This window comes from Caretta caretta, chromosome 5, assembly GCF_965140235.1.
Source record: "Caretta caretta isolate rCarCar2 chromosome 5, rCarCar1.hap1, whole genome shotgun sequence".
NCBI lineage: Eukaryota > Metazoa > Chordata > Testudines > Cheloniidae > Caretta > Caretta caretta.
In genome coordinates, this window is record NC_134210.1 from 20,656,249 (window position 1) to 20,682,644 (window position 26,396).

At 39.5% G+C, this 26,396-nt stretch overlaps 1 protein-coding gene across 4 annotated transcripts in view; it reads left to right on the top strand.

Annotated features, from left to right (window-relative positions):
* WDR7 (WD repeat domain 7) overlaps positions 1-26,396 on the top strand; it is a 375,678-nt gene that overhangs the window by 100,849 nt on the left and 248,433 nt on the right. For 3 of the 4 annotated variants that reach the window (XM_048851745.2, XM_048851746.2, XM_048851747.2), the window contains 5 exons: positions 8,469-9,238; positions 9,749-9,837; positions 15,879-15,968; positions 20,918-21,036; positions 22,914-23,037. In XM_048851745.2, the coding sequence (XP_048707702.2) occupies positions 8,469-9,238; positions 9,749-9,837; positions 15,879-15,968; positions 20,918-21,036; positions 22,914-23,037 (1,192 nt within the window). The remainder of the gene's footprint in view (positions 1-8,468; positions 9,239-9,748; positions 9,838-15,878; positions 15,969-20,917; positions 21,037-22,913; positions 23,038-26,396) is intronic. The other variant, XM_075128394.1, reaches the window with a different exon arrangement.

Below are 26,396 nucleotides of genomic sequence, written 5' to 3' on the forward strand. Positions count from 1 at the left end.
TCCTCGTTGCCAAGATGGAGCCTGCTCTGCAGGCAGTTCCAGCCGAGAAAAGGCGTGTGTAGGAACACAGCAAGGAAAGTCCCTTCCACCCCAGGGGCACCTGATCCAAAACTACCCCCGGAGTGAACACACACATACTGGTATAGTACAATGAATCTAGGAAAGTGAAATATTTATTCACAGAGGGCTGAATGGAGAAAGACAACAGGGGAATGATGGGGGAGCAGTAACACAGTGTTACATTCAACACAAGGCCCCACAGACCCAGTGGTATCACTGTCTGAAAGGAAAAACACCAAGCCATGCATTTGCACTCAGAGTTCAGGAGTCTTGGGCAAAGTTCCAGTCTGGGGGTGAGACTTGGGTGTACCTGGTCGTCTTTGGCACTACTAAACTTTTCCCAACAAACCGCTCTTGTGTCCTCTTCTGCCACTCTCTGCAAACCCACTTAGCTAGTTACAGTCTCCCTTCTTACTACCAATGCAAAGTCACAAGCCCCATACTCACTGCCCCATACAGTTCTGGGCAACAGTGATGCTGGGTCCAGCTCCGGTTTGTCCTTCTCAGGTGATTCCTCCTTGGCACAGTGCTGCTCCTGTCCTGGGATGTTCCTGGTCAGCCGCTCTGTCCTTCCAGACTTTGGGCAGGTTCTCGGCTGCTTCACTATGTGAGGACCTGCTTGCTGTAGTTCTTCTGTGTGGAGCTCCAGACACAAATCTTGTTGCTCTCCCTCCCTTCATGCTCCCCCGCCCCAGGACAAAGATTTAAAGGGGCCACGCTCTCTAAACCCCAAAAGGGTTACACATAAATTTGGTAAGGTTTTAATGTATTTGCTTTTAACTTGCACAGAAATTTTTTTGATGTGTTTTATTATGGAGTAAAACTCTATTGTTTGGTAAATAATTAATCTTTGTTAAGTCGCAATGTATGTTGCAAAATGGCTGGTGGCATTGAAAGCACCCACTTATTTGTGATTGTACACTTTGACAGAGCTCATAGAATCCCTGACAAACAATGTAATAATCATAAATGTACAGCAAGCGCCACAAAGTTAATAGGGTGCATTGTCTGTTACATTCCATAGATGTGCACCAAGCACCTCACAGTTCCTAACAGGGCCCCAAACTGCAGGGCCGGGCAGAGCACAGTGCATTACTGTGGCTCGCTGTTAGTGCTCTTTCAAAGCCTCCCTGAGCCATATAGCTCCACGTTGATCTCTTTTGATAGCCCTTGTATCTGGCTGTTCAAATGCAGCAGACAGCAGTTCCACCTCTGCCTTCCACCATAATGGATACTTCCCCCCTTTACTTCACAACTATGCAAGATGCAGTAGGCAGCTAAACCATATTTTTCTCACTGAGTTCCAATCTTGTGGGTAAACTATGTCAGCACCTCTTCAGGGTACCAAAAGCATACTCAATTGTCTTGGTGCACCAACTGAGCTGGTAGTTAAATCTCTCCTGGGTGCTGTCAAGGTGGCCAGTGTGCGGTGTCATGACCAGGATAGTAAGGCATAGGCTGGGTCCCCCAAGATCACTATTGGCATTTCAATATTGCCAATAGTTATCTGCCAGATGGGAAAGAAAGCCCCTGCTTGTAGCTTTCTGAACAGTCCAGTGTTCTTAAAGATGCGAGAGTCATGCATCTTCCATGACCAGCCAACACTGATGTTGGTTAAGTGTCCCTGGTGATCCACCTGTGCTTGCCTAATCACAGAAAAATAGCCCTATCTGTTGATGCACTCTGTGGCAAAGGGGTCTGGTGCCCAAATAGGGATATGCGTGCCATCAATCGCTCTATCACAGTTCATGAACCCCATTGCTGCAAGTCATCAGTTGCACTTTGCCAAAAGTCACAGTCCTGTGTAGCAGGAGACGACTAATGGCCCTGCTCATTTGTGTGACAGTAACCCCCACAGTGGATTTTCCAACTGCAAAGTGATTTCCCACTGACTGGTAGCAATCTGGCATTGCAATTTTTCTGCATGTGATTGCTACTCCCTTCCCCACTGCCAGTGCAGCTCTCATTCTGGTGTCCCTGGACTTGAGGGCTGGGGTAAGCTTGGCACACCAATCCAGGAATGTTGCCTTATGCATCCAAAAGTTCTACAGCTACAGCTCATAGTCACAAGCCTGCACTGGGATACATTCCCACCAGTTAGTGCTCATTTCTCAGGCCCAGAAGTGGTGTTCCACCATTTGGAGCGCTGTGAATGCCATCAACAATCTTTAATTGGGTCTTGCTATGTTCTACAGTCATCTGACCTCCAGGAAATCATCATGTTCACTACGGCTCTCCTTGCAGCTCTGCAATTACCAGAGGATTGTGCATCCTGTGTTTGCAATGCTCATGACAATAGTCCAGAGCTGTGCAGGCTCTATCATTCTGTCAGATGGCGGACTGTGACAAGTCCATTGTGGGTTCATGGGATTTACAAAAAATATGGTACAGAGATGGCATTTGGGGTTGAGAAAGTTGCATGATGTGAACTTGACCCCTCTGTCCATGTCACTCCTGCATGACTCATTTCTTCCCCACCATGCATTGCTAAAACTTCCCATAAGTCAGTGCCCTGGATGGTGGTAAGTTGTACACCAGGGGTAGGAATTCAGGGTGCTGCGCTGTGCATTGAAACAAGCACACCTAGTGAGTACGGCAGGGCGGATGCAGAGAGCCAAGTATGCATGTGCACAAGAACTATGCGTACTGCGGCAGCTTTATGCTGACGTAACTGTGATCCCATGAATGCAAACTTGGGGTAGCGGAAGTTTGTAGTGTAGATATGCCCTAAGGGCTGGTCTACTTTATGGAGTTAGGTAAGCTCAACTAGATTGCTCAGGGCTGTGAAAAATTTTATGCCTTGTATAGTATCATTAAGCCAAATTAGGCCCTGGTGTAGATACCACAAGGTAGACAGAAGAATTTTTCTCTCAACCTAGCTAACACCTCTTAGAGAGGTGGAATCCTCTCTAAGCAATCCTCCTGTTACTGTAGTAAGTATCTTCACTGCAACAGTGCCGTTGTAGTGTTTCTAATATAGACATACCCAAAGACATCTGCTAGGGGTTTCATTAATACAAAACTGTATATCCAGCAAAGAGAAATTAAAACTGAAATGAAGGAGGTCCAGGTTGTTATCGCAGGTTCGTTCCAGAGAAATAACAGGGCCTCAAGTAAAGGAGTTAAATAAAAGTATGTGGTCAAGAATAAAAGCTATACATTTCTATATATTGGTGTAAGAAGCTTAAAAGCAAAACAATAGGTGAGCTAGAATGCCTAGCTAAAGAAGACTGGATGGAGACTGATGTAATAGACACTTCTGAAACACAGGGAATGTCAAACCAGGGCACTTTGTTCTATATTATAAACTGTACTGGAAGTGCACATTAGGTTGTGGTGGGGGAATAGCACTGTATCTGAAAGAGTATGTAGAAATTTTATCACATTAGATTTCAAGTGGAAAGGACCATGTAACAGAATCTGTATGCATACCAATTCCAAATCATCATCATAAAAATATATTAGTAGCATTGTACTACCAGCCTCTGAATCAGGAAAATACATTAAATGTGCACTGTGGAGGAAAATCAAAGATACAACTAAATCAAATACAGATGCAATAATGATGATTTTCCCTCCCCCCCCATCCCAAAACAACTAGTCACATATCACAGCTGAGCAAGTTTTATAGAAGCAATTTCTCAGCACTTTAAATGATTGCTTCTTGGCATTAGTTCTAGAGCATACAAGAGGACTTGGTCCTAAATAACATAGAAAAGTTGTTTCAGGAAGTAACTATAGCTGAAACACTAAGTAATGGTACCACAATACAATAACATTCAAAATCCTCAGGGAGGGATTGATCAAAATCTAACATGAACCTTAAACTTTAGAAGATTTTTTTCCTATGAAGAATCTAGTCAAAAGGCCCTAAAGTTAAATATGAGGAACTTTAAACATGGAATATAATCATCCCTTAACAAGTATACATATTCATAGACAGATAAAGCAGAAAGTAAAAAAATAAAATAGAAGGTGTGAGGAGTCTGGTTAAATGACAAAGTATAAGAAGTAAGCTAGTATCCTTCAAAAAGTGTGAATCCTTCCCAACTGAATCCAGGTGAAGGGAACATAAAGTATTTCAGATAATATGTAAATTGGAAGTTATAAAGGTTGAGAGGAATTTTGTGGAGTAAATAAATGAAGATCTCAAAAACAAATAAGCCTTATCAGTGTGTAAAGGAAGCAGTTGAGGAAGATAAGGTCCCTCTTCTCCTGAACATCTGCTGTAGTGATAATGACCCCATTTAGGTAATAAATGAAGCACTGCAAAAGACAGAAATGTCAAAAGAAGAAATTCTGAAAGAAACTGATAAGATGGACAACACCAAATAACTAGGACTTCATATCTTTATGGAATACTTCTGAAGGAATTCAAGTGTGGAGTGACCTGAGCTTCTAACATAAATATGCACTCTCATTAAAATAATCTACTATACCACTGGATGGGGGAATAGCACATGTACGTATCTTTTAAAACAGTGCTAGAATGATCTTTGGAATTTTGTACTGAAATAAGGATACTAATCTATTAGAATAGTTGAAACAATAATTAGAGTATTTTATAAAACACCTAGCTGAGCAGGAGATAATATGGGACAAACCAGCATTACTTCTGTTAATGAAAATTATGCCTTTCCAATATACTATAATTTCCTGATCATGTCAAAATGGTGGTGCAAGGAAAAAGAGTAGATGTCAATTACCTAGGTTTTCAACAAGTCTGTGACAAAGTCCTGCACAAGAAGCTGTTAAAGGAAATGAAGTAGCCATGGGGTTGAAAGGCACGTACTATCTTGGATTAGAAGAAACTAGCAAAGAGACAGAGAAAAAGGATAAGAATAATTGGCCAAAGGTTAAATGGCATGCATCTAGGATCTCTGCAAGGACTTATAGTGTTGAACAGATTTGTTAAGGGTCTAGAGATGGAATGAACAGTTAGGTTGCAAAATTGTGCAGATTTAATTATTTAGGTTAGTCTAGATAAGACTTTGAGGGACTCAAGGGGGGCCTAAAAACACAGGCAAAAATAGTCACCACAATGGAAGCTGAAATTCAGTGTTGAAAAATTCTAGGTACTGCATCTTGGAAGAGTAATGCACTCATATGGCTCGATGGGTTCTAAATTTAATTGTAAACACTCAGAGAAAGATGCAGCCTTCATTGGGGACAGCACAAGAAAGATATCTGCTCAGTGCACGGAGGCAGTCAAAAAGCAAACAAAATGTTAGGATTTATAAAGAATGGGATAGAAAATAATATTGAGAATATAATTGTATAAGTTGGTACTAAGCCTTCACCTTGAGTACTTTACTAACTTCTAATCACCTCACCTCAAAAGAATTTATGATAGAAACACTGAAAGATTTCTAGTTGGAAAGAGTAGTGTGGAAAAAAGAAGGTTATTTAGTTAACAGAGGGGAAAAATAATAGGGGACTTTATTATTGATATATTTACATCTTTCTTTTCACTGACTCCCCCATGTCTATCATATCAGATACAAACTGACTGTTCATTTTTAAGACTTTCCTTGGTTTTTGCCTACCATAGCATCTTATATATCACTAAGTTGTCAATCCCCACCTCCATCAGTGATGCCAGCCTCTGTATATCCAAAATTATATTAAATAGAACAACAGTTGTTTTAGAACAGATGGAGAGCTTAAACGTATAAGCCAATCACTATCTACCTATGTTAGGAAGAAACTTACACTAAGGGCAGATTATTCTAGACTAGACTAGACTAGGTGGAGTGCTAGTCTGATCTGTATGGCAATTTCTATGTTGTTTGCAGTGCTGTAGCCATGGTGATTTCAGGATATGAGAGAGACAAGGTAGTTGAGGTAATGTCTTTTATCGGACCAGCTGTTTGTGAAAGAGACAAGTTTTTGAACTACACAGCTCTTCCTCAGTTCTGGAGAAGGTAACCAGAGTATCTGAACTAAGTACAAGGTGGGACAGATAGTTAAGCATAAGGGTTTCACACATACTGTAGGATGCCACTTAAAATGAAGTGGGTAATAAAGGGTTAACAGGGAGTAGGTGTGTTACAAATTGTTGTAAGGAGCTGTAAAACCAGTGTCTCTCGTTTTTAAGTGTCCAGCAGAGCTATGAATTTAAGTTTCCAGGTTCATCTTTTGAAGTGTTGTGCAGGTTTCCTTTGAGGATGAAGACTGAGAGGTCACTTGCAGAGTGATTACTTTGTGAAAAGTGTTGGCCCGTGGGTGTTTTTTGTCTTTATCATTTTTCTGTATGAGTTCATTGGAGAGCACAGTGATTGTCAGGTTTCACCTACATAGTTCTTGCTGGGGCATTTGATGAACTGGATGAGGTACACTACATGTTGTCATAAGTAGGACCCTTTCATCTTGAGAGGTGTGTTGAGGGGGTTATTTATCTTCATACTAGTGGAGATATGTCTGCATGTTTTGATCTGTTCTGGGAGGGTTTGGTGCTGCTTTAAGTTGGTGTGTCCTGGTCTGTGGGGAGCTTGCTTCTGATGATGAGCTTGGTGAGGTTGGGGGAAGAGGCATTGTTTGAAGGCCAGAAGAGGGAGTTCGGGAAAGATTTCTTTCAGGGTGGATCCCCATCAAGCATGGTTTGTAATTGTTAATTAAATGGGTGCTAGTGTAGGGTGGTACATTACAAGTAGGGGTGTGTGGTTAGTGGGATTTATTTTTCAGTAGGTGAAATCAGACCATGAGTATGCTCTCCAATGAACTAACACAGAAAAATGAAAAAGAGAACATAAGAACCAAAGGTCCATCCAGCCCAGCATCCTGTCCCCGGACAGTGGCCAATGCCAGGTGCTTCAGAGGGAATGAACAGAACAGGTAACCATCAAGCGATCCATCTGCTGTAACCGATTCCCAGCTTCTGGCAAACAGAGGCTAGGGACCATCGCTGCTCATTCTGGCTAATAGTCATTGATGGACCTATTCTCCATGAATTTATTTAAGTCTTTTTTGAACCCTGTTATAGTCTAAATCATCCCAGGCAGGGCTTTGTCAAGCCGGGCCTTAAAAACCTCCTAAGGATGGAGATTCCACCCCCTCTCTAGGTAACCCATTCTAGTGCTTCACCACCCTCCTAATGAAATAGTTTTTCCTCATACCTAACCTGGACCTCCCCCACTGCTTGTCCAGCTCTCACCAAATGTGGCAATGATTTAGCAAACCATTCAATCTGATGGATATAAAAAATGCTAAAGGTAACTTTATTTTCTGTTCTCAGCCTTGTACAAGGTAAGGGTATTTCATTTGAAATGATAAAAGAAGCTATTGTATTCCCAGTGGACGGTTACTTTAAACATGAAGGCAAAGATACAGATACATGTCCCCTCAAATCTTACAATTCTGTAAATTATAACAAAAGACTGCATTTTCAGACAAAAAAGAAACAGTCACTGACCGCAATCAAGTTCCCTCCCCCCCAAAAGCATAATTTGATTACTCAATTAGTCCCTGCACTCCACCGATAGTTTTTCCACATTTTGGGTTTTGGAAATGCTATACAGTGACCACATATCAATCCTATTTTTTTTTTTCCCCTCAGACCCTTACATATTGCAGTCCATTGCTTAAACTGAGCAGCAAGAATAATAGCTTCACAATTACCCTTTGTATATATGACATTTTAAAAGGAAACTATCACATTTCTGATGTAGCAGATATTAAAGTGCTATATAAATATATAAATGTGTTTTCCTCCGGAATTAATGTCTACTTTGGTTACAGGGAGAAAATAGAATTCTAATCGTACTTAGAAATCAATGTTGGTGTTGTTTATTCCTTTCTTCTTTACACTCCTGCTGGCTTTTCTCCATCAGTAGTGTATGTTTGTTTTTTGGGGGAGAGGAGTGGAACAGTAGAGAAAAATGCAAACTTGAGGAATATCTATTTTACTTTTTCAGCTTCTGATCACATAAATTGGCATAGTAGGCTAAATTATGCCCTTGTTTTTGCAAATTTTATTAGTGTCTGAAATACCAAAGGTGTGTGGGGTTTTTTTTGTTTTTGTTTTTTGGGGGGGGGGTTGGTTTGGTTTGGTTTGAATTTAATAGACCAGAATATATGGGTTTCTTTTATATTTGTAGAATAGCTGTTATCTTTTAGGGTTCATTGATGGAGTTGTGTAACTAAAATTTGCATGTACTTAAGCTAAAATCCACCCAATGATATTTCAAAGCTATTATGTTTCCTCTCTTTTGTGTATGGTGTCTTAAATGGAATTGTATGATGTTTTCCGTAGGCACTTGAATTACGTATTTTAAATCTCATACGTTCTCAAACTTTTCTTACCTGAAATGCTTATGTTTATAAACTAACTTTGTGAAAAGATTGAAAATATTAATAAAGTGAAGATGTTATTTTCATTTTAATCAGTACTTTTTCTTTTTTCTTTGCAGGGGAATTTGCCTAAATATTCACACAATTCTCTGATGGTTCAAGCCATAAAGACTAACCTAACAGATCCAGATATACATGTGCTCTTCTTTGATGTAGAAGCTCTGATTATTCAGCTACTGACTGAAGAAGCCTCTAGGCCTAATACTGCACTCATTTCCCCAGAGAATTTACAGAAAGCATCTGGTAGTTCTGATAAGGGGGGGTCTTTTCTGGCTGGCAAACGAGCAGCAGTGCTCTTCCAGCAAGTCAAGGAAACGATCAAAGAGAACATAAAGGAACATCTTCTTGATGATGAAGATGAGGATGAAGAATCAATGAGACAGAGAAGGGAAGACAGTGACCCAGAATATCGCTCCAGCAAATCTAAACCATTAACCTTATTAGAGTATAATCTAACCATGGACACAGCAAAGCTTTTTATGTCCTGTCTTCATGCCTGGGGTTTGAATGAAGTTCTAGATGATGTTTGTCTTGATCGCCTTGGCATGCTTAAACCGCACTGTTCTGTGTCCTTTGGTCTGCTATCTAGAGGAGGCCACATGTCTCTGATGCTTCCAGGATATAACCAGTCCATAGGCAAACCGTCATATGGTAGTGTGGAAGTAGAAAGGAAAATGTCCATTACAGAGGGACTAGGAAGGGGGACATATGGAGTATCACGTGCAGTCACTACTCAGCATCTCCTATCTATTATCTCTTTGGCGAATACTTTGATGAGTATGACTAATGCAACTTTTATTGGAGACCATATGAAGAAGGGTCCAATCAGGTATGAAAAGGATTCAGTGTATTTACTTATCTTGTAATAACCTGTTTGCCTTCTGATTTTTTTATTGTAAAACAATATTTTTATTTTATTTAATTTTATTTTATTCTGTTACTCTTTATAGCTTTGTGCTATTGAACACCTATTACAGCTGCACTAGATGATCATGGTATGGGTATCCATTATGTTATACTTGTTGTGGGTCTTTTTACACCAGTGTGACTTAATTGCTGTTTCAGCACATAAAATGGTTGTAAGATAGAGAGAATTAGGCTCACATATTTGTATTTGTTTTCTCAATAACTTTTAAATAGATTAGCAAATTCTAAATAAATTATACTGATGATATTTCAGTTATACTTGATGAGAAATTAGGATTATCTGTGAATTGCTAATAAGCCTCAATTTTTATAGCAACTAAAGTGTTTTGATGGGACACTCTTTTAATGGGACACTTAAATCAGAATAAATATCTTTTGGAAAATAAGTTTTGAATTTTTTGTTTATTTTTAGGCCTCCTAGGCCAGGCACCCCAGATTTGTCTAAAATGAAGTCTCCCCCACCAGCTTCCAGTAATGCAGCTCAAGGGCAAATTAAACAAGGTAAAATTAAAGCCTGTGAGATAACTGACATGACATTTTAGCTCTAGATTGAAATGGTCTAGCTACTCAGTAGTGATGATAACATTGCATTGGTTTCTAGCTGTAAAAAGAAAATACTATGATATTCCTTATGAAAATGTGTACATTAAGATCCATGTGTGTTTTTAATCAGTATAATGAAGTGCTGATATTAACATAGTGTTATCCCATGACATTTAACTGTCTGCTTCACACAAAACATGACAAAATTCCACTACTCTTTTCCCCCCACCCCCTTCTCTGACCCTTGTCAGGAACCCCTCTCAAAAGATATTATTCCTCAAGCAGCTCAACTCTTTGCTGGTCTTGGGAGTGGTAGAGGAAGTTCCTCCAGAACACCGGTGTCGGGGTACTTCCTGATTTCCAAATCCAAGGGAGGGTTAAGACCTATGCTTGACCTCTGCAATCTCAACAAATATATCAGATACATGAGGGTCCACGTGGTTACCCAATCAGCTACCCTCCCCGCTTTGACTCAGAATGACTGGTTTGCTGCTCTGGACCTTGAGGATGCTTATTTCCAAGTGGCAGTTCTCCTGAGCCCCAGAACATTTCTCTATCATTATAGTGCCGTGCCATTTTCAGTACACAGTCCTTCCCTGTGGTCTGTCTTCTGCCCCCTGGGTTTTTACCAAATGTATGGTCGCGGTGATAGCGTACCTCAGGAAAAAGGAAATCCATGTCTTCCCATATTTGGATGGCTGGTTTCTCAGGGACAGGTCCGGGGAAGAAGTCCTTTCTCACTTACACATTACACTTTGCTTACTCAACCATCTGGGTCTCATTCTAAACACTGGAAAGTCAATCTTGGTTCCCACTCAGAAAATCAAGTTCATTGGGGCCCTAATAGACTCTACGAGTTTGAGAGTGTTTCTGCTAACTGACTTTTTCTGGACAATTTGCTGCCTTTGTCTCAGTCTGCAGTCTCAATCTTCCATGACGGTTCACTTATGCCTGAGGTTCTTAGGCCATATGTCTGCATGCACACAGGAGATTCAATTTGCAAAGGTGGACCTTTGCCCTCTTCACATGTAGCTTAGGACTGTACCTCCCCTCATTGATCCTGGACTCCTTGTGCTGGTGGATAGTTCAAGCAAATGTATCTCATAGATTGATAGATATTTAGGTCAGAAGGGACCATTATGATCATCTAATCTGACCTCCCGCACAACGCAGGCCACAGAATTTCACCCACCCACCCACTCCTGCAAAAAACCTCACACCTATATCTGTGCTATTGAAGTCCTCAAATCGTAGTTTAAAGACTTCAAGGAGCAGAGAATTCTCCAGCAAGTGACCCATGCCCCATTCCACAGAGGAAGGCGAAAAACCTCCAGGGGCTCTTCCAATCTGCCCTGGAGGAAAATTCCTTCCCAACCCCAAATATGGTGATCAGCAAAACCCTGAGCATATGGGCAAGATTCATCAGCTAGATACTACAGAAAATTCTTTCCTGGGTAACTCAGATCCCACGCCATCTAATATCCCATCACAGGCCATTGGGCCTATTTATCTCAAGTCATTCCCTTCCTCTGGTGCTTACCAATGAGGACTGTTGTCACCAACACCTCCCTGATTGGTTGGGGAGAGCATCTGGGATCGCTGAAGATTCAGGGCCTGTGGTCAGAGCAGGAAGTTCCACTGCATGTCAATGTCCTGGAGCTTTGGGCCATCAACAATGGGTGTCTCACTTTCCTAGACCACATCAAGGGTTCAGTAGTTCACATACTTATGGACAATACCACTGTGATGTATTGTGTGAACAGGCAAGGGGGAGCACACTCCAGCATGCTCTGCCAAGAGGCAATCCGGTTGTGGCAATTCTGCTTTGATTAGAGTATCTCTGATAGTTGATCACTTGCCTGGGGGTCCAGAATCATATCGCGGACCATCTCACCAGGAATTTTTCTCTAAATCACGAGTGGTGTCTGAAGCCCAGTGTTCTGTGAGTCATCTTTGCAGCATGGGGCATCCAGTGATCAATCTGTTTGCCAGAAGGGACAACAGCTGAAAGCTCATCCTCGTTGCCCTGGCATGGCTGAGGCAGTGCTGGTTTTCTGACCTTCTTGTGCTGTTGATTCAGCCTCACATATCCTTTCCTCTCTATCCCAGCCGGCTAATACAGAGTCGTGGTTGCACTCTGCATCCCGTGCTCAGCTCCCTGTATCTCATGGCGTGGCTGCTGCATGGTTGGATGAGGGAGAAGAGCAGTGTTCAGTGGCTGTTGAACAGGTCCTACTCAGTAGTAGAAAACCCTCCACCAGAATGGCCTATTCGGCAAAGTGGATGCATTTTCAGTGTGGTCACTGGTCTGCGGAGTTCAGGCATTGCTGGCTATCCAAAACATCTTGGAGTATTTGCTGCATGTTCAGTCGTCAGGCCTTGAGCTTCACTTGTTGAGGGTGTAGCAATCTCAGCCTTTCATCCACCCATTTATGGAAGATCGGTGTTTTTGAGTGCCATGGTGGTGAGATTCTTAGAAGGAATCTTGTGCCTCCATCTGCCAGTGCAGGAACCAGTTCCCTTGTCGGACCTTAACACATTCTTAGCAGCCCCTATGGGACTTCTGTGCAGGCCTCTGGAATCCTGCCTCTTTCCTTTCTTATGTCAAAAAACCGCATTCCTCGTGGCGATAACATCTGCAAGGAGAGCGTGAGAGTTCCTGGCTTTGGAGAACTGCATGTAAGGAGGCTCTGCCATCAAAGATAAAGTGATGATGCAGCCGCAGCTGTAATTTGTGCCTAAAGTGGTCTTTCAGTTTCATTTAAACGAGGGGGCATATTTGCCTGTTTTTTTTTCCCCATGCTCCTTTCATCTCTGGAGGAGAGGCATCTTCACACTTTGGATGTTAGATGATGTCTGGCCTTTTATGTTGACAGGTCTAAACCCTTTTGGGCTTTGCTTCGTTTGTTTGCGTCATACGCATACCCTATGAAGTGACAGGCAGTTTCCTCACAGATGATCTCTAAGTGGATAACTTCCTGCATCAAGACTGCATATGAAACAGGTGAAAGCTCATTCTGGGAGGGTGCAAGCTACATCGGTAGTGTTCTTAAGTGACGTCTCGATCCTGGACATTTGCAGGGTTGCCACATGGTTGTTGATACAAACATTTACAAACCATTATGCCATTACCGCAGCATCCAGAGCAGATGCAAATATTGGGAAGGCAGTCTTGTAGGCGTTGTTTAAATAGACCCCTAGACTCACCTTCTGTGGGTAGCTTGTAAGCCACCTAAGTGGAATACACTGCTGCATCTACTCTAAGAAGAATAAATGGTTACTGACGTGTATTCCATGATGCACCATCCATCCCACTGCATCAGAGTCTAGTCTCTGGGCGTTTGGGGGCAAAGAAACTTGGGGAGGGGGAGGTCTAAGGGCAAGAGGCCAGGGGAGGGTTTAAGGGCAAGAGGTGTGAGCACTACCCCTCTACAGGTGCTGTTAGGCAAAATTCTCCAGCTCTGGTGCACGAGGTGCGCACACACACCTAAGTGCAATACACATCTGCATCACATCTTGAAGAACCACAGTTACAGTAAGCATTTCTTTTGCCATTGTGCTGCTTTATTTATAGTCTAGCTCAACCAAAAAAGCTATGGATTTGCTTTACCATTTGGAAAGCTACTAGGCACGAGGGATAATTTCTTCTCTAAGTGATGGTATTGTCATCTTGGACACAAAAAGAGAGGGGTTCCTCTTCAAAGAGGAAATTTGCTAGGCAGCAACATTTGTGAATCTTCATTCTTTTGTTAAGCCAGTACTTTCATTAGATAAGAGAAACTCAGCTCAGTTTAGCTTCAGGACTTGGATGCATAAATGTACTCAAAACATGTGTTTGTGAGATCAGGGCCAAAGTTGGGATGAGATGAAAGGTTAATGGAGAACTGGAACTTAATGGCAAAATTATGGTGGTAAAAGATCCAGACTAGTTGCCCATTGAGCATTATTGGTTCAAGACATCTTCCCTTTTTCACCCATTTACTTTCCTTCTTTCTTAAAGAAAGTTTTTAAAATTAGGGAGAGCTCAGTGGAGATTGTAAAGAAGTCATTCATTCTGTATGAGAGTTATCCTTTTCAGAATGAAAAACCTGTCATTTTTCATCCAAATGGCAATCCTAATTATGATGGTAAATAACACGTTTAAAGACATCAGTTGGGAACTGAATTATATTAGAATGTAATCTGCAAAAATGAAATTATGCATTGGTGTCAAATCCCTGTATAGTGTAGGATGTTCACTTATTTAAATGGTCATTTTCAACTTTCATTTTGTGGTGTGTTTTATAACAAGCATAATTAAGTTTGTACCTCTATTTTCTCCAAATTAGATTTATGTATTTCTTCATGGGAAGCTGAATTCTGATTTTCTCCACATTTCTATTTAGTATCTTTGTTCCAGGTGGTATTCGTAGGCAGTAGGTTAAAGTCAATATTTTCAAATCTCTTTATCCCTATATGTAGTACTTGTAGCATCTTGTTGTCTTGTTGATTTCTTTTGCTATTTTTTTTTAAGATCAATTAGGAGAATTAGTACACATTGTGGCACATTTGATCTCCATCACTTTGACCAGTATCTGTGTAGAGCCCAAAGTCACTGGGCTATTTGAGCCAGCTGTTGTTATTTCCAGTTACAGTGATTGATATAAAAGTGCATTTGGAGGGAGCTATCCTAAGAAAATGAACAGATACTTTTCCAAGTGAATTACCAGACAGTTTATTTTTTATAAAACTCTCTAAACTTTTTATTCTCATAAATCAAATTCAGGGTTGGTTGTTTTACCATATCTAGTACATCTAATTTTTCTTTCGATAAAATAAAAGGTTGGCAGTTTACGCTAGTTATTCTTTCACTTTACACGTGCCATCATGATGTGTTCGCGTGGAAATTATGGAAAAAAGTAGTTTTGATGCAGATGTCCTTACAGTGACAAAAGAAGTTCATTGCATGAAAAGCAAACATACCATTTAGAAGACAATGGTTAATCTGTTCAGGAGCCTAAACCTATTGTTGTTCTGCAATGGAATAAAGGAGAGGGATTAATTTGAAGATGCTTGTGCATGACATATGGTAATTTCTCTATAGGAAGGAAGTGTCAAATAGTGACCTCTAAATCTTAACATTGACCTCTGCTTGTAGAATGTGTGTGACATAAGGTTTGCCTGTCTTTTCATATGATAATTTGAGTCACGGAGCATTAGTGTGACTATAATGTTTATTACTAGTTTTGGACTGCCTTTGCACTAAGAAATGATGCAATTTACAACATGACTATTTCAAAGCCTGAAATGCTTTAATTTAGCAGTTACAGTTTTTTGTACAACGTTACATTAAAAGTTGCTTATCTACAGGCCTAGTTTTACTTTATGATAGAACACACTTTATATGTTTGTGTAGGTTTTCTGCTACAGTTTATTTGTATAGGGCTTTATTTAGTCTAGTTTTAATAGTTTCAGACATTTAAAACTAGACTAAGAACTAAAATTGTAGGAAGCAGTCCTTCAGGGGTAGAGTCATGGATTAGATGGGATGCCTTGTTGTAGGAGTATCTATTTCTAGTTTTTGTAACTAGTAGTAGGAAATAGCAAATCGCTTAGTTTTGGGAATAATCTTTTTAAAGTGTCATATTTGGTGTTTTTTTTAATTTAACAGATATGATTTTAGCTGCATTTAGTTGATGTGCTGTGTAATACTGTGAATTCATGCTATATTTTAAAGCAAATTTGAAATCCCTTAATTTACAGTGACTCTTGTCTATTCCAAATAAGCAAGTTTAATGTTAGTATCTTTCGCATATGCCTGTCTTTCTGTCACTGATGTTACACTTCTGGTAAAACCTAGAATATTTTTATTTTATAGTTGATGTAGTCACAGTTTGTCTCAGTTTTTCTTTTTTCATTTTTCAGTAACACTAATCAGTTTTTCAGAAATGTCTATCTTCATTTTCCTCTCTCTCTCTCTCTCTTTTTTTTTTTTTTAAATTTCTTCTATCCTCTGCAAGTTCCTCCTGCTGTTTGTTCTAGCTCTGAAGCTGATCGCTCTGGCTCTGACCCTGCTCCTACTTTACGTAGCTGTTTCTTAGTAAATGAAGGTATTCTCTCCACATTTTCTATCTACTCGTCATTTACTTACAACTAATGTCGTTATCATTGTTATGACATGACTCTTTAATCTGCATATTCATTTGTCTTGGGAGAGATGCAAAATGAAATTTGTGGTCTCCAACTTTGATCATTAATACTGGGTAAAAATGTTGACAAGGATTATTTTTAATTCATATTTCCTGAATTTTGTGAAAATCATGTTTACTTTAAATCCATGAGAATTGTTTATAGACATTCTTTCCATCTGAAACTTCTCATTTAAAAAACAGAATAATTTCAATGTATCTCAGTTAGGGAAAACACATATGCCTTCAAGGTTGACAAACTGGGACCCTGTTAGACAGGGAACGGCAGCATATTCCAAAGTTGAGGGGCCCTCACAGGATAACACCATGCCAACTGTCCCCTCTCTCTCTCTCCTGTATCTTGGCTTGCAAGGATTCAATTTTTATCTGTAAATGTTGAGAAAGGTCAATTTCACTGTATACTCACAAAAGATGAAAAAATGTCCATCAGTGATGATTAAAATTTACAGATAGGCAAAGTAAGGAAAATGCTGCTTGAGAACTTGAGTTTGATTTAAGACTATTTACTTTGTATATTTTGACATGTTAACAATTTGTGTTTTAACAATTATACAACTTTAACTTTTTTTGTCTCAACATCTACTGTCATTAAATTATTATCTGACCCCTCCCCCACATACATTCCCACAACTGTGAAAGTTTAAAATGGGGGAAAAAATGCTTAAAACTCATAATTTTTTACAACTGTGAAAATTTAAATAAAAATAAAACGATGCTTAAAATAAACAAATTAGGGCTGTCAATTAATCACAGTTAACTCACGCGATTAACAAAAAAAAGTAATTGCGATTAATCGCACTGCTAAACAATAGATTACAAATTGAAATTTTTAAATATTTTTGGATTTTTTTTCTACATTTTCAACTATATAGATTTTATATTACAACACAGAATACAAAGTGTACAGTGCTCATTTTATATTATTGTTTTTGATTACAAATATATGCACTGTAAAATGATAAACAAAAGAAATAGTATTTTACAATTCACCTTCTACAAGTACTGTAATGCAAACTCTTTATCATGAAAGTATAACTTACAAATGTAGAATTTTTTTGTTACATAGCTGCACTCAAAAACAAAACAATGTAAAACTTTAGAGTCTACAAATCCACTCAGTCCTACTTCTTGTTCAGCCAGTCGCTAAGACAAACAAGTTTGTTTATATTTGCAGGAGATAATGCTGCCTCCTCCTTATTTACAATGTCACCTGAAAGTGAGAACAGACATTTGCATGGCACTTTTGTAGCCAGCGTTGCAAGGTATTTACGTGCCAGATATGCTAAACATTCATACAATGTCACCTGAAAGTGAGAACAGGCGTTCGCATGGCACTGTTGTAGCTGGTGTTGCAAGATATTTACATACCAGGTGCACTAAAGATTCATATGTCCCTTTATGCTTCGGCCACCATTCCAGAGGACACGCTTCCATGCTGATGATGCTCGTTAAAAAAAAAAATGCATTAATTAAATCTGTGACTTAAATCCTGAGGGGAGAATTGTATGTCCCCTGCTCTGTTTTACCCGCATTCTGCCATATATTTCATGTTCTAGCAGTCTCAGATAATGACCCAGCACGTTGTTCATTTTAAGAACGCTTTCACTGCAGAATTGACAAAATGCAAAGAAGGTACCAATGTGAGATTTCTAAAGATAGCTACACACTTAACCTGAATCTGAATCTCAAGTTCAGTCCAAAATTTGAGAGGGACAAGGTGTGGAGCATGCTTTCATAAGTCTTAAAAGAGCAACACTCAGATGCGAAAACTACAGAACCCAAACTACCAAAAGAGAAAATCAACCTTCTGCTGGTGGCATCTGACTCAGATGATGAAAATAAACATGCATCGGTCCACTCTGCTTTGGATTGTTATCGAGCAGAACCCATCATCAGCATGGATGCATGTCCTCTGGAATGGTGGTTGAAGCATGAAGGGACATATGAATCTTCAGTGCATCTGGTATGTAAATATTTTGCGACACCGGCTACAACAGTGCCATGCGAACGCCTGTTCTCACTTTCAGGTGACATTGTAAACAAGAAGTTGGCAGCATTATCACCTGCAAATTGTAACCAGACTTGTTTGTCTGAGTGACTGGCTGAAGTAGAATTTAGTGGACTTATAGGCTCTAAAGTTTTACATTGTTTTATTTTTGAATGCAGTTATTTTTTTATACATAATGTTACATTTGTAAGTTCAACTTTCATGATAAAGAGATTGCACTACAGTAATTCTATTATGTGAATTGAAAAATAAAATTTCTTTTTTTACAGTGCAAATATTTGAAATAAAAATAATAATGTAAAGTGAGCACTGTACACTTTGTATTCTGTGTTGTAATTGAAATCAATATATTTGAAAATGTAGAAAACATTCAAAAATCTTTAGATAAATGGTATTCTGTTATTAATGAACAGCGTGATTATTCGTGATTAATTTTTTTAATCACTTGACAGACCTAAAACAAATACTTTCAATTGAAATTATTAAAAAATATAAATTGAATGTTGCCATGCCTACATATATATAAAGGGAGCTCCAGTTCAGGCACCTTGGATGGCCACAACTATGGCATCATATGCATTTTGCATTCTGGAGCCATGAAACCATTTAAAAAATTTTTTTTTAATACCTTTAGTATTATGTTTAACAACAGATTAGTTTCTCTGTTGTGGATGTAATTTCTGTTTTACAGTTCGCAATGATAGGAATATCAAATTGATAGTAAAGATTCTTGAGAACAATTATTAGTATGAGTATGTTGTCATTTCTGAAACTTGAGTACTACAGTTGTTTTTTATACCAGTGTTACTTAGTCTACATTATGAACTGAAGCCCTAAAATATTATTTAAAAACAAAACAAAAAGATTGGAAGTAATAGAAACACACAATTTTTTTTACAATCATTTAACTTTTCTGTATTTTTGTATTCATGTAATTTTAAAATAGCTGGATTTAAATTGTTTGTCTGTTTGACTGAGAAAATCCAGTTTTTAAAATGTCGCTTCTGTGTAGAGAAATTTTATGGGAAGTGTCAGCTGAAATAGAATTTTTATGATTAATTTACAGATTACTGAAAATACTCAATATAGGAGGTGATTGTAAGTGCTGCTGTGCTAGCCACAAAGTCAGTGAGGGTGGAGTTGCATTCTGTGCTCCTGTATTCAAGTGCTTATAACTATCAGAAACAGTTACTTTTTAAAGATGAAATTTCTTTTGATTTTTTTTATTAGTTCAGAAATTAATTTTTCTGTGGGAAAGCTTGAAATTATTTTGAAATACCCACTGAGTCAATTAAGGGAGAGGGTCTTTTTCTGCAAAAAAGATTATAATTCACGAAATTTTACTTGGAATAAGTTATACAAATTCTAAAATGCCATATTGCACAAGCTGGATATGCTTATTTTTACTGACTAACATAGAAGGTGTGATGCTTCAATGTGTTATGGTAAGCATATATGTCTGAAGCATTACATGTTGAAATAAGGATTTAAATGAACAGGTCAAGCTTTCATTCAAATATTGAATTGTATGTATGTTCTGTTCTCACATGCTGGTAGGTCACTTTAAACTGGCATCTTTTCTATTTGTTGTTTAAAATAATACTTTAAAAAGCTAAAAATGAAATTAAGTACAAAAACAACGTGCAGTATTACTGCTGACACTTTGCATGCTTAATGACAGTAACGTGACATGTTGCACTTGAATATTAAGGTGTTAAACTCCATATAAAGTAATGCAAATGTATATACGAGCCAGCTGACTTACACTTCCTTTGAATTTCATGGGTGGTGCTTTTTAAAATCTGTTTCAATGTCGAATGAATTCATGGATTTTGTTTTGTTTTTGTTTTTGCATTTAATTCTATGTATAGTCCCTGATTCAGTAATGAACTCAAGCACTTTAAATCTCAAAGCATGTTTTTAAATACTTTGTTGAGTCAAGACCACAATATAGATTATGACCGAGACCCTGATTCTCAGTGTGCACTGAGACACAGGCAGATAGACCCCAGTCTAAGTCTGTGGGGCTCTGCACGTGTGTAGGGATCTGACCAGTTAGTTTTCTTTGCAGGATCTGAGCCTTAGAGAGCCAATTCAATTTGTGTGGTTGGTACTGGAAGCTCATATGCGCTCTGAAGGCCTGATCAAATGTCCACTGAAAAGTGTGGAAAGTTGCCCATTAATTTTCATGGGCTCTGGGTCAAGTTCTATGTACGGTTAAACCTTAGGTTCCCATGACAGAGGGGAAAAGAATTGTGTTCTGCTTCAGATGACAGCAACAAACAGATGGTCATGTTTTTAGTGGACACACAGCCCTCTTTTGATCTCAGCAAAGATTCTTTTAACTGCTGTTTAAATATACCTCACATCTGTAGTAGTAACTCATCTGTGTAGTTTTTGTTTTGTTTTTTGTCTTATTTGTTTTTTTGAACCTGGATTTTTGTGACTTCTTGCTACAATGTAACATTTTGAGAGTTGTTGCAATTGACAAACTTGTCTGAATTTGGCTTAGAACAGAGATTTAGCTGTGTATGTGTTTTTTAATGGCAACAGTAATATTGTTCTTTATGTAAAAATATCTGCCTTGCAAGAAAAAGTATTGCATATTATTTACTAAGACCCTGATCTTGTCAGTGAGAGAGCTGTCTGCATGCAGAGTAGTTTCCACACTGTTCCCTAAGAAGCAATTTAGCCTTAGGGAAAAAGTGCATATCCCAAGCCAGTGGCCAGAGTAAATCCAAAAATATTTTGAATACATTTAAATAAAATGCATATATTTTGACCTTTTGATGTTAAAATTGCCTATGTGTTTTTTATGCCTGTTTTTAACATATTTTAACAGGATGGAGTCAACTAGCTGCTATGCATTGTGTTATGCTCCCCGACCTGTTGGGATTGGAGAAATTTAGACCTCCTCTTCTTGAGATGCTAGCTCGCAGGTGGCAGGATCGATGCTTGGAGGTAATATTAAGTTGCAAATTGCAAAACAAAGGGATCTGCATATGACAAAGAATTTAGGTTCGAAAAAAAATTGTAAGCTGCAATATTGGATAATGTTTTTCAAATAGCAGGTCAGCTTTTAAACAGATACCTGGCCTCTCTATATTTTAAACCAGTATTTTGGATTTAAATTGGGAGCTAGAACTGTAGAACTTTATCAAGAGAAATATGAATCTGTGATTTATCTAACTGGCCACTGGATGTCGTCATTGTTTCACTAAAATACCTGTAAGTAATTTTATTTGGCAGTAGAAAACCTCCCTTTCCCTAATATACAGACCATTTTAACAAATTCATTTGGAGTAGCTGAATTTCAAGTAGTTTACAGGTCTTCTCTTTTATTTAATAAAATAAGTAAGATAAAATGAAATAAAATGATGAGATAACTGGCTCTGTGGTTATGGGGAAATCTTTTGATACGATGTCCCACAGAAGTCTTGCCAGCAAGTTAAAAAGGTATGGATTGGATGAATGGACTAGAAGGTGGATAGAAAGCTGGCTAGATCGTCGGGCTGAATGGGTGGTGATCAACAGCTCGATATCTAGTTGGCAGCCAGTGTCAAGCAGAGTGCCCCAGGAGTCTGTCCTGGGGCCGGTTTTGTTTACCATTGTCATTAATGATCTGAATGATAGAATGGTTTGCACCCTCAGCAAGTTTGTGGATGACACTAAGCTAGGGGGAGAGATAGATATGCTGGAGGGTAGGGATAGGGTCCAGAGTGACCGAGATAAATTGGACGATTGGGCCAAAAGAAATCTGATGAGGTTCAACAAGGACAAGTGCCGAGGCCTGCACTTAGGCCGGAAGAAACCCATGCACTGCTACAGGCTGGGGACCGACTGGCTAAGTGGCAGTTCTGCAGAAAAAGACCTGGGGATTACCGTGGACGAGAAGCTGGAGATGAGTCATCAGTGTGCCCTTGTTGCCAAGGAGGCTAATGGCATATTGCGCTGCATTAGTAGGAGCATTGCCAGCAGATCAAGGGAAGTGATTATTCCCCTCTATTCGGCACTGGTGAGGCCACATCTGGAGTATTGTGTCCAGTTTGGGCCCCCCACTACAGAAAGGATGTGGACAAATTGGAAAGAGTCCAGCGGAGGGCAATGAAAATGATAGGGGGCTGGGTCACATGACTTCTGAGGAGACGCTGAGGGAACTGGGATTATTTAGTCTGCAGAAGAGAAGAATGAGGGGGGATTTGATAGCAGCCTTCAACTATCTGAAGGGGGGTTTCAAAGGGGATGGATCTAGACTATTCTCAGTGGTACCAGATGACAGAACAAGGAGTAATGGTCTCAAGTTGCAGCGGGGGAGGTCTAGGTTGGATATTAGGAAACACTATTTCACTAGGAGGGTGGTAAAGCACTAGAATGGGTTACCTAGAGAGGTGGTGAAATCTCCATCCTTAGAGGTTTTTAAGGCCTGGCTTGACAAAGCCCTGTCTGGGATGATTTAGTTGGAGTTGGTTCTGCTGTGAGCAGGGGGTTGGACTAGATGACCTCCTGACGTCTCTTCCAACCCTAATCTTCTGTGATTCTAAGTAAAAGTGCTCTTTAATGAGTCAAGTAGTCAATGAAAGCTAAAAAACTATTAATGTTTATTTAAATTTTTTTCATCTAGTTATGGAAATGGACATAGAATTTAGCTCTATGTAACTGTCAGAGACCTAAAAACAGTATTTAGGTGTTGGGTTTTGTAAATTTATCTTTTTAGCTTAGCTCTGTTGTTTGTATTGTAAGAATGTAATGGCTGGATAACTTTCCTGTTACCTTTAAAAAAATATTTGTAAATATTATTTGAGGGTTGAGCTTGTATGACATTCTGGTTTACTTTGTAGGTAAGGGAAGCTGCCCAGGCCTTGCTGTTAGCAGAACTGAGAAGAATTGAACAGGCAGGGCGGAAAGAAACCATTGATGCTTGGGCTCCATATTTACCACAGTACATTGACAGTATTATATCACGTGAGTACTCTCCATTTATCCTGAAACTAATTTGGTTAAAATATATGATTAAGGCAAGTGTATAAACAATGAATATGAATACTGGTACACACCAGAGGAAAGCTTTTTATTTGTAATATCTGTTATTTAATGAAATCCCAGAATTTAGGTCATTAGCTGTAATTAAACTTTTCTCTTTCTGAACGATCAGCTTCACATTCACAGATTTGTGCTGAAATACCTGTATAAGGTTGGTCTTGTCCAGTTCCTCTTTTAAGTCACATTTGGGGAATGGCTAGTGTTACATTTATTAACACATTATTTCAGTATTTATCCCATGAAATTTCCAAATGAATTAATGGTAGTAAAACTGGGAGGAAAACCAAATACTAATCCTTCATTCCCCCCCCCCCCCCTCGCCTGAGTAAAGTTCAGACAGTTCATGCGCTGCCAAGGACATGGTTAACTAGATCACCTTGCTGCAATTCAACAGAGTAGGGCTGAATTTAAAAAAAAAAATATGAAAAATGTAGTTATAAGGACGGGAGGGATTTCTCTGATGGTAATTGGATATGTGTTTGTGAGTTCAGAGCCGGCCCACAACATTTTGGCACCTGAGACGGGAGCTCAAATGATGCCCCATGCCTCCTCGCTTGGGCCAAAACTTAGAAAGGTCTCAATTCTGCCTTCTTCCTGTTCTACTCCTCTCATGGTATTGCTCTGCTACCTACCCCAATAAAGGAGAACTAACAACTTAAAATGCCTTGTTCAAAAATTTTAAGTAACACTTAACTTTCAAATACCTGAACAGCAAATATCACTTTTCTTGTCTGAACAGTAAACCCTGGCATTTTTATCTGTTTGAATAATCAAAGTAGTGCTTTCCATGCCTCCTTAGTTGCAAAGATTTGAACTGTTTCCTGCTGAAGGTCCACAGTCTGGGCCAGCTCATGCTCTATTGAGATGGTTGCAAGGCCGACCAGCGTCTCCTGTGTCATTATGGAGCGTAGATGTGTTTTTATTAACTTCAGCTTGGAGAAGCTGTGTTCTCCACTGGTAACTGTTACAGGAAGTGTTAGAGGTATGCGCAGAGCAACAAAAGAGGGTGACCTTTTGGAAAGAGGGTGGTCATCTTATTTGTGCACATATATTCCAGAACAGCCTTTGGAGTTGATCCTGCTGAAATGTATCTTGAAAGGGCTTTCAGTTGATCACCTAAATCACTTGCATCAATATCATGCATGTCATCATGTGTCAACACTGTCTCTAGTGCCCTGCATTGCTGGTGGAGGTCTTCTTCAGGTATAGTGAGGAGTTTTGGAATATCATACAACATCCCAAATATTCTATTGTGTTCCTTGAGCTGCATGAAACGTTCGTCAGCTGACTGTATTGCACAATCTAGCACCTGGTTAAAGAATTCAACTTTATATTGTTGTTTGGGATTATCCTGTGCCTCATAAACAAAATGTCTTCTTCTTTGGTGACTCTTGTATTCTTGAATGGGTGGGAAAATAGCTTCAGTGTGAAGTTCCTCTGCCAACTTCTGTGCACTCTTCAGAACATTTTGAAATCCCTCATCTGACCAGTAAGACTGTAGGTATGACTTTGCTTTGTCCCGTTGTTCATTGCTCCAGATATATCAAGGTCAACACCTTGGAGTCTCTTGCTTACAACATTTATTTCAAACATTATGTCACGCCACAACACTAAGCCACACAGAAATTTGAAGTTATGTATGTTTCTGGTGATTCCATTTCCCTCTGCCACTGTTCTCCCACAAACAGTTCCTGTCATAGCATTATCCGCCATAATGGCAACTATGGCATCATCTATCTTCCCAATTTGGTGTTTGATAGGCTTTATTGTCTCTGCTCGACTTTTGCATCATGTGCCACTCAGTGGTTTCAGTGTCAGAGAGGATGTTCCCAGATATTGCTTCAAAATTTGCCATCGATGAGTTGATGCAGAGAAAAATACATAGATGATTTGAATTACATTAAAAAATTCAGCAGCCTCACTAGAAGCTGCTGATGCTGCATCACTGACCACCAAGTTCAATGAATGAGAACTGCATGGGACAAAAAAAGCTCATGGGTTTAACTCTCAGATCCGTGTCTGTACTCCTCTGTTCTTTCCTCTCATGTTGGCACCATTATCGTAGCCCTGACCTCTCGTGTCAGCTGTTGCAATTCCCGTATCTTCCAGCTTTTTATGAAGCACATTTGTCATACCAGCTTCTGTAGTATCATCAATGTCAATAAATTCTAGAAAATGCTCTCTGACAGTCACCATTGCAGGCACGTTTTCACTAGGTTCTGTTGTTGTTACAAAATGCACCATTAAAGTCATTTGTTCCATATGGCTGATGTCAGGTGTGCAGTCCAGAATAACAGAGTAATACCTTGCTGACTTCAGATCTGCCACAATCTTCAGTTTGACTTTTGTTGCCAGTAACTGTATGATCTCATTTTGAATTGTTTTTCCAAGGTAGTGGTGTGTGTACATTTCCTGGGTGGTGACTCTTCTTAGATGCTCCTGGAGTACAGCATCAAACTCACCCATTAGTTCCACAGTTTTAAGGAAGTTTCCACTGTTTGGCACATAAAGCTGATCTGAAGTGCCACGCAGTGCTAGGTTTTGGATAGCAAGCATTCTTACATTGACAATGAGCCTTTTCAGAACATTTTGCCGATAAAGAGCAATCTTCTTTTGATGCTGATCATCTGTGGTGACTTTTAACCTTCGTCTCATCTCAAGCTCTTTCCACCTATGGAATGCTCTCTGGTGATTTGCTGCCTTCTCATGGCATGCCAGATTTTTCCAGTCCTTTGTTCCTGTAGAACCCAATGGGGCTAGAGCATTAGACTGGAAGAGTTTGCAACAAAAACAGTATGCAGCATTCTGGGTTTTTGAGTACATAAGCCATGGCCTCTCCACTTTGTCACCATAGGGGATTTCACACCAGTAATGTGTTGGATGGAAACTTCTATTTTCATTGTCTTTGGGGAACATGAAGTTTTTCACTTGTTGTGGCCCATGCAGTACCAGGAAGTCCCTCAGGCTACTGCTCAAGTGCGCCCACAGTCCTTGATCATCTAGACTTAAGCAACTAAACTCAGCAGCAGCTGTTTCTTGCGCCTCCACCACACTCCTGAAGAAAAGTGTAGATCAGAGAAGAATGTGCATGATTACATCCATTTGTGATGGAGATACGGATGCTACAGTAGCTGCCAGGTCACCTTCACTCTGACTAACTTGAAGATCAGGCATCTCCTCACCACTGACATCCTCACTGGGGCTGGAAGGTTCATCATGAACATTTGTGTCTATATATCTCAGGAGAGCTCCTCTCTGCTTAGATGGAGAAGCTTCCTTTG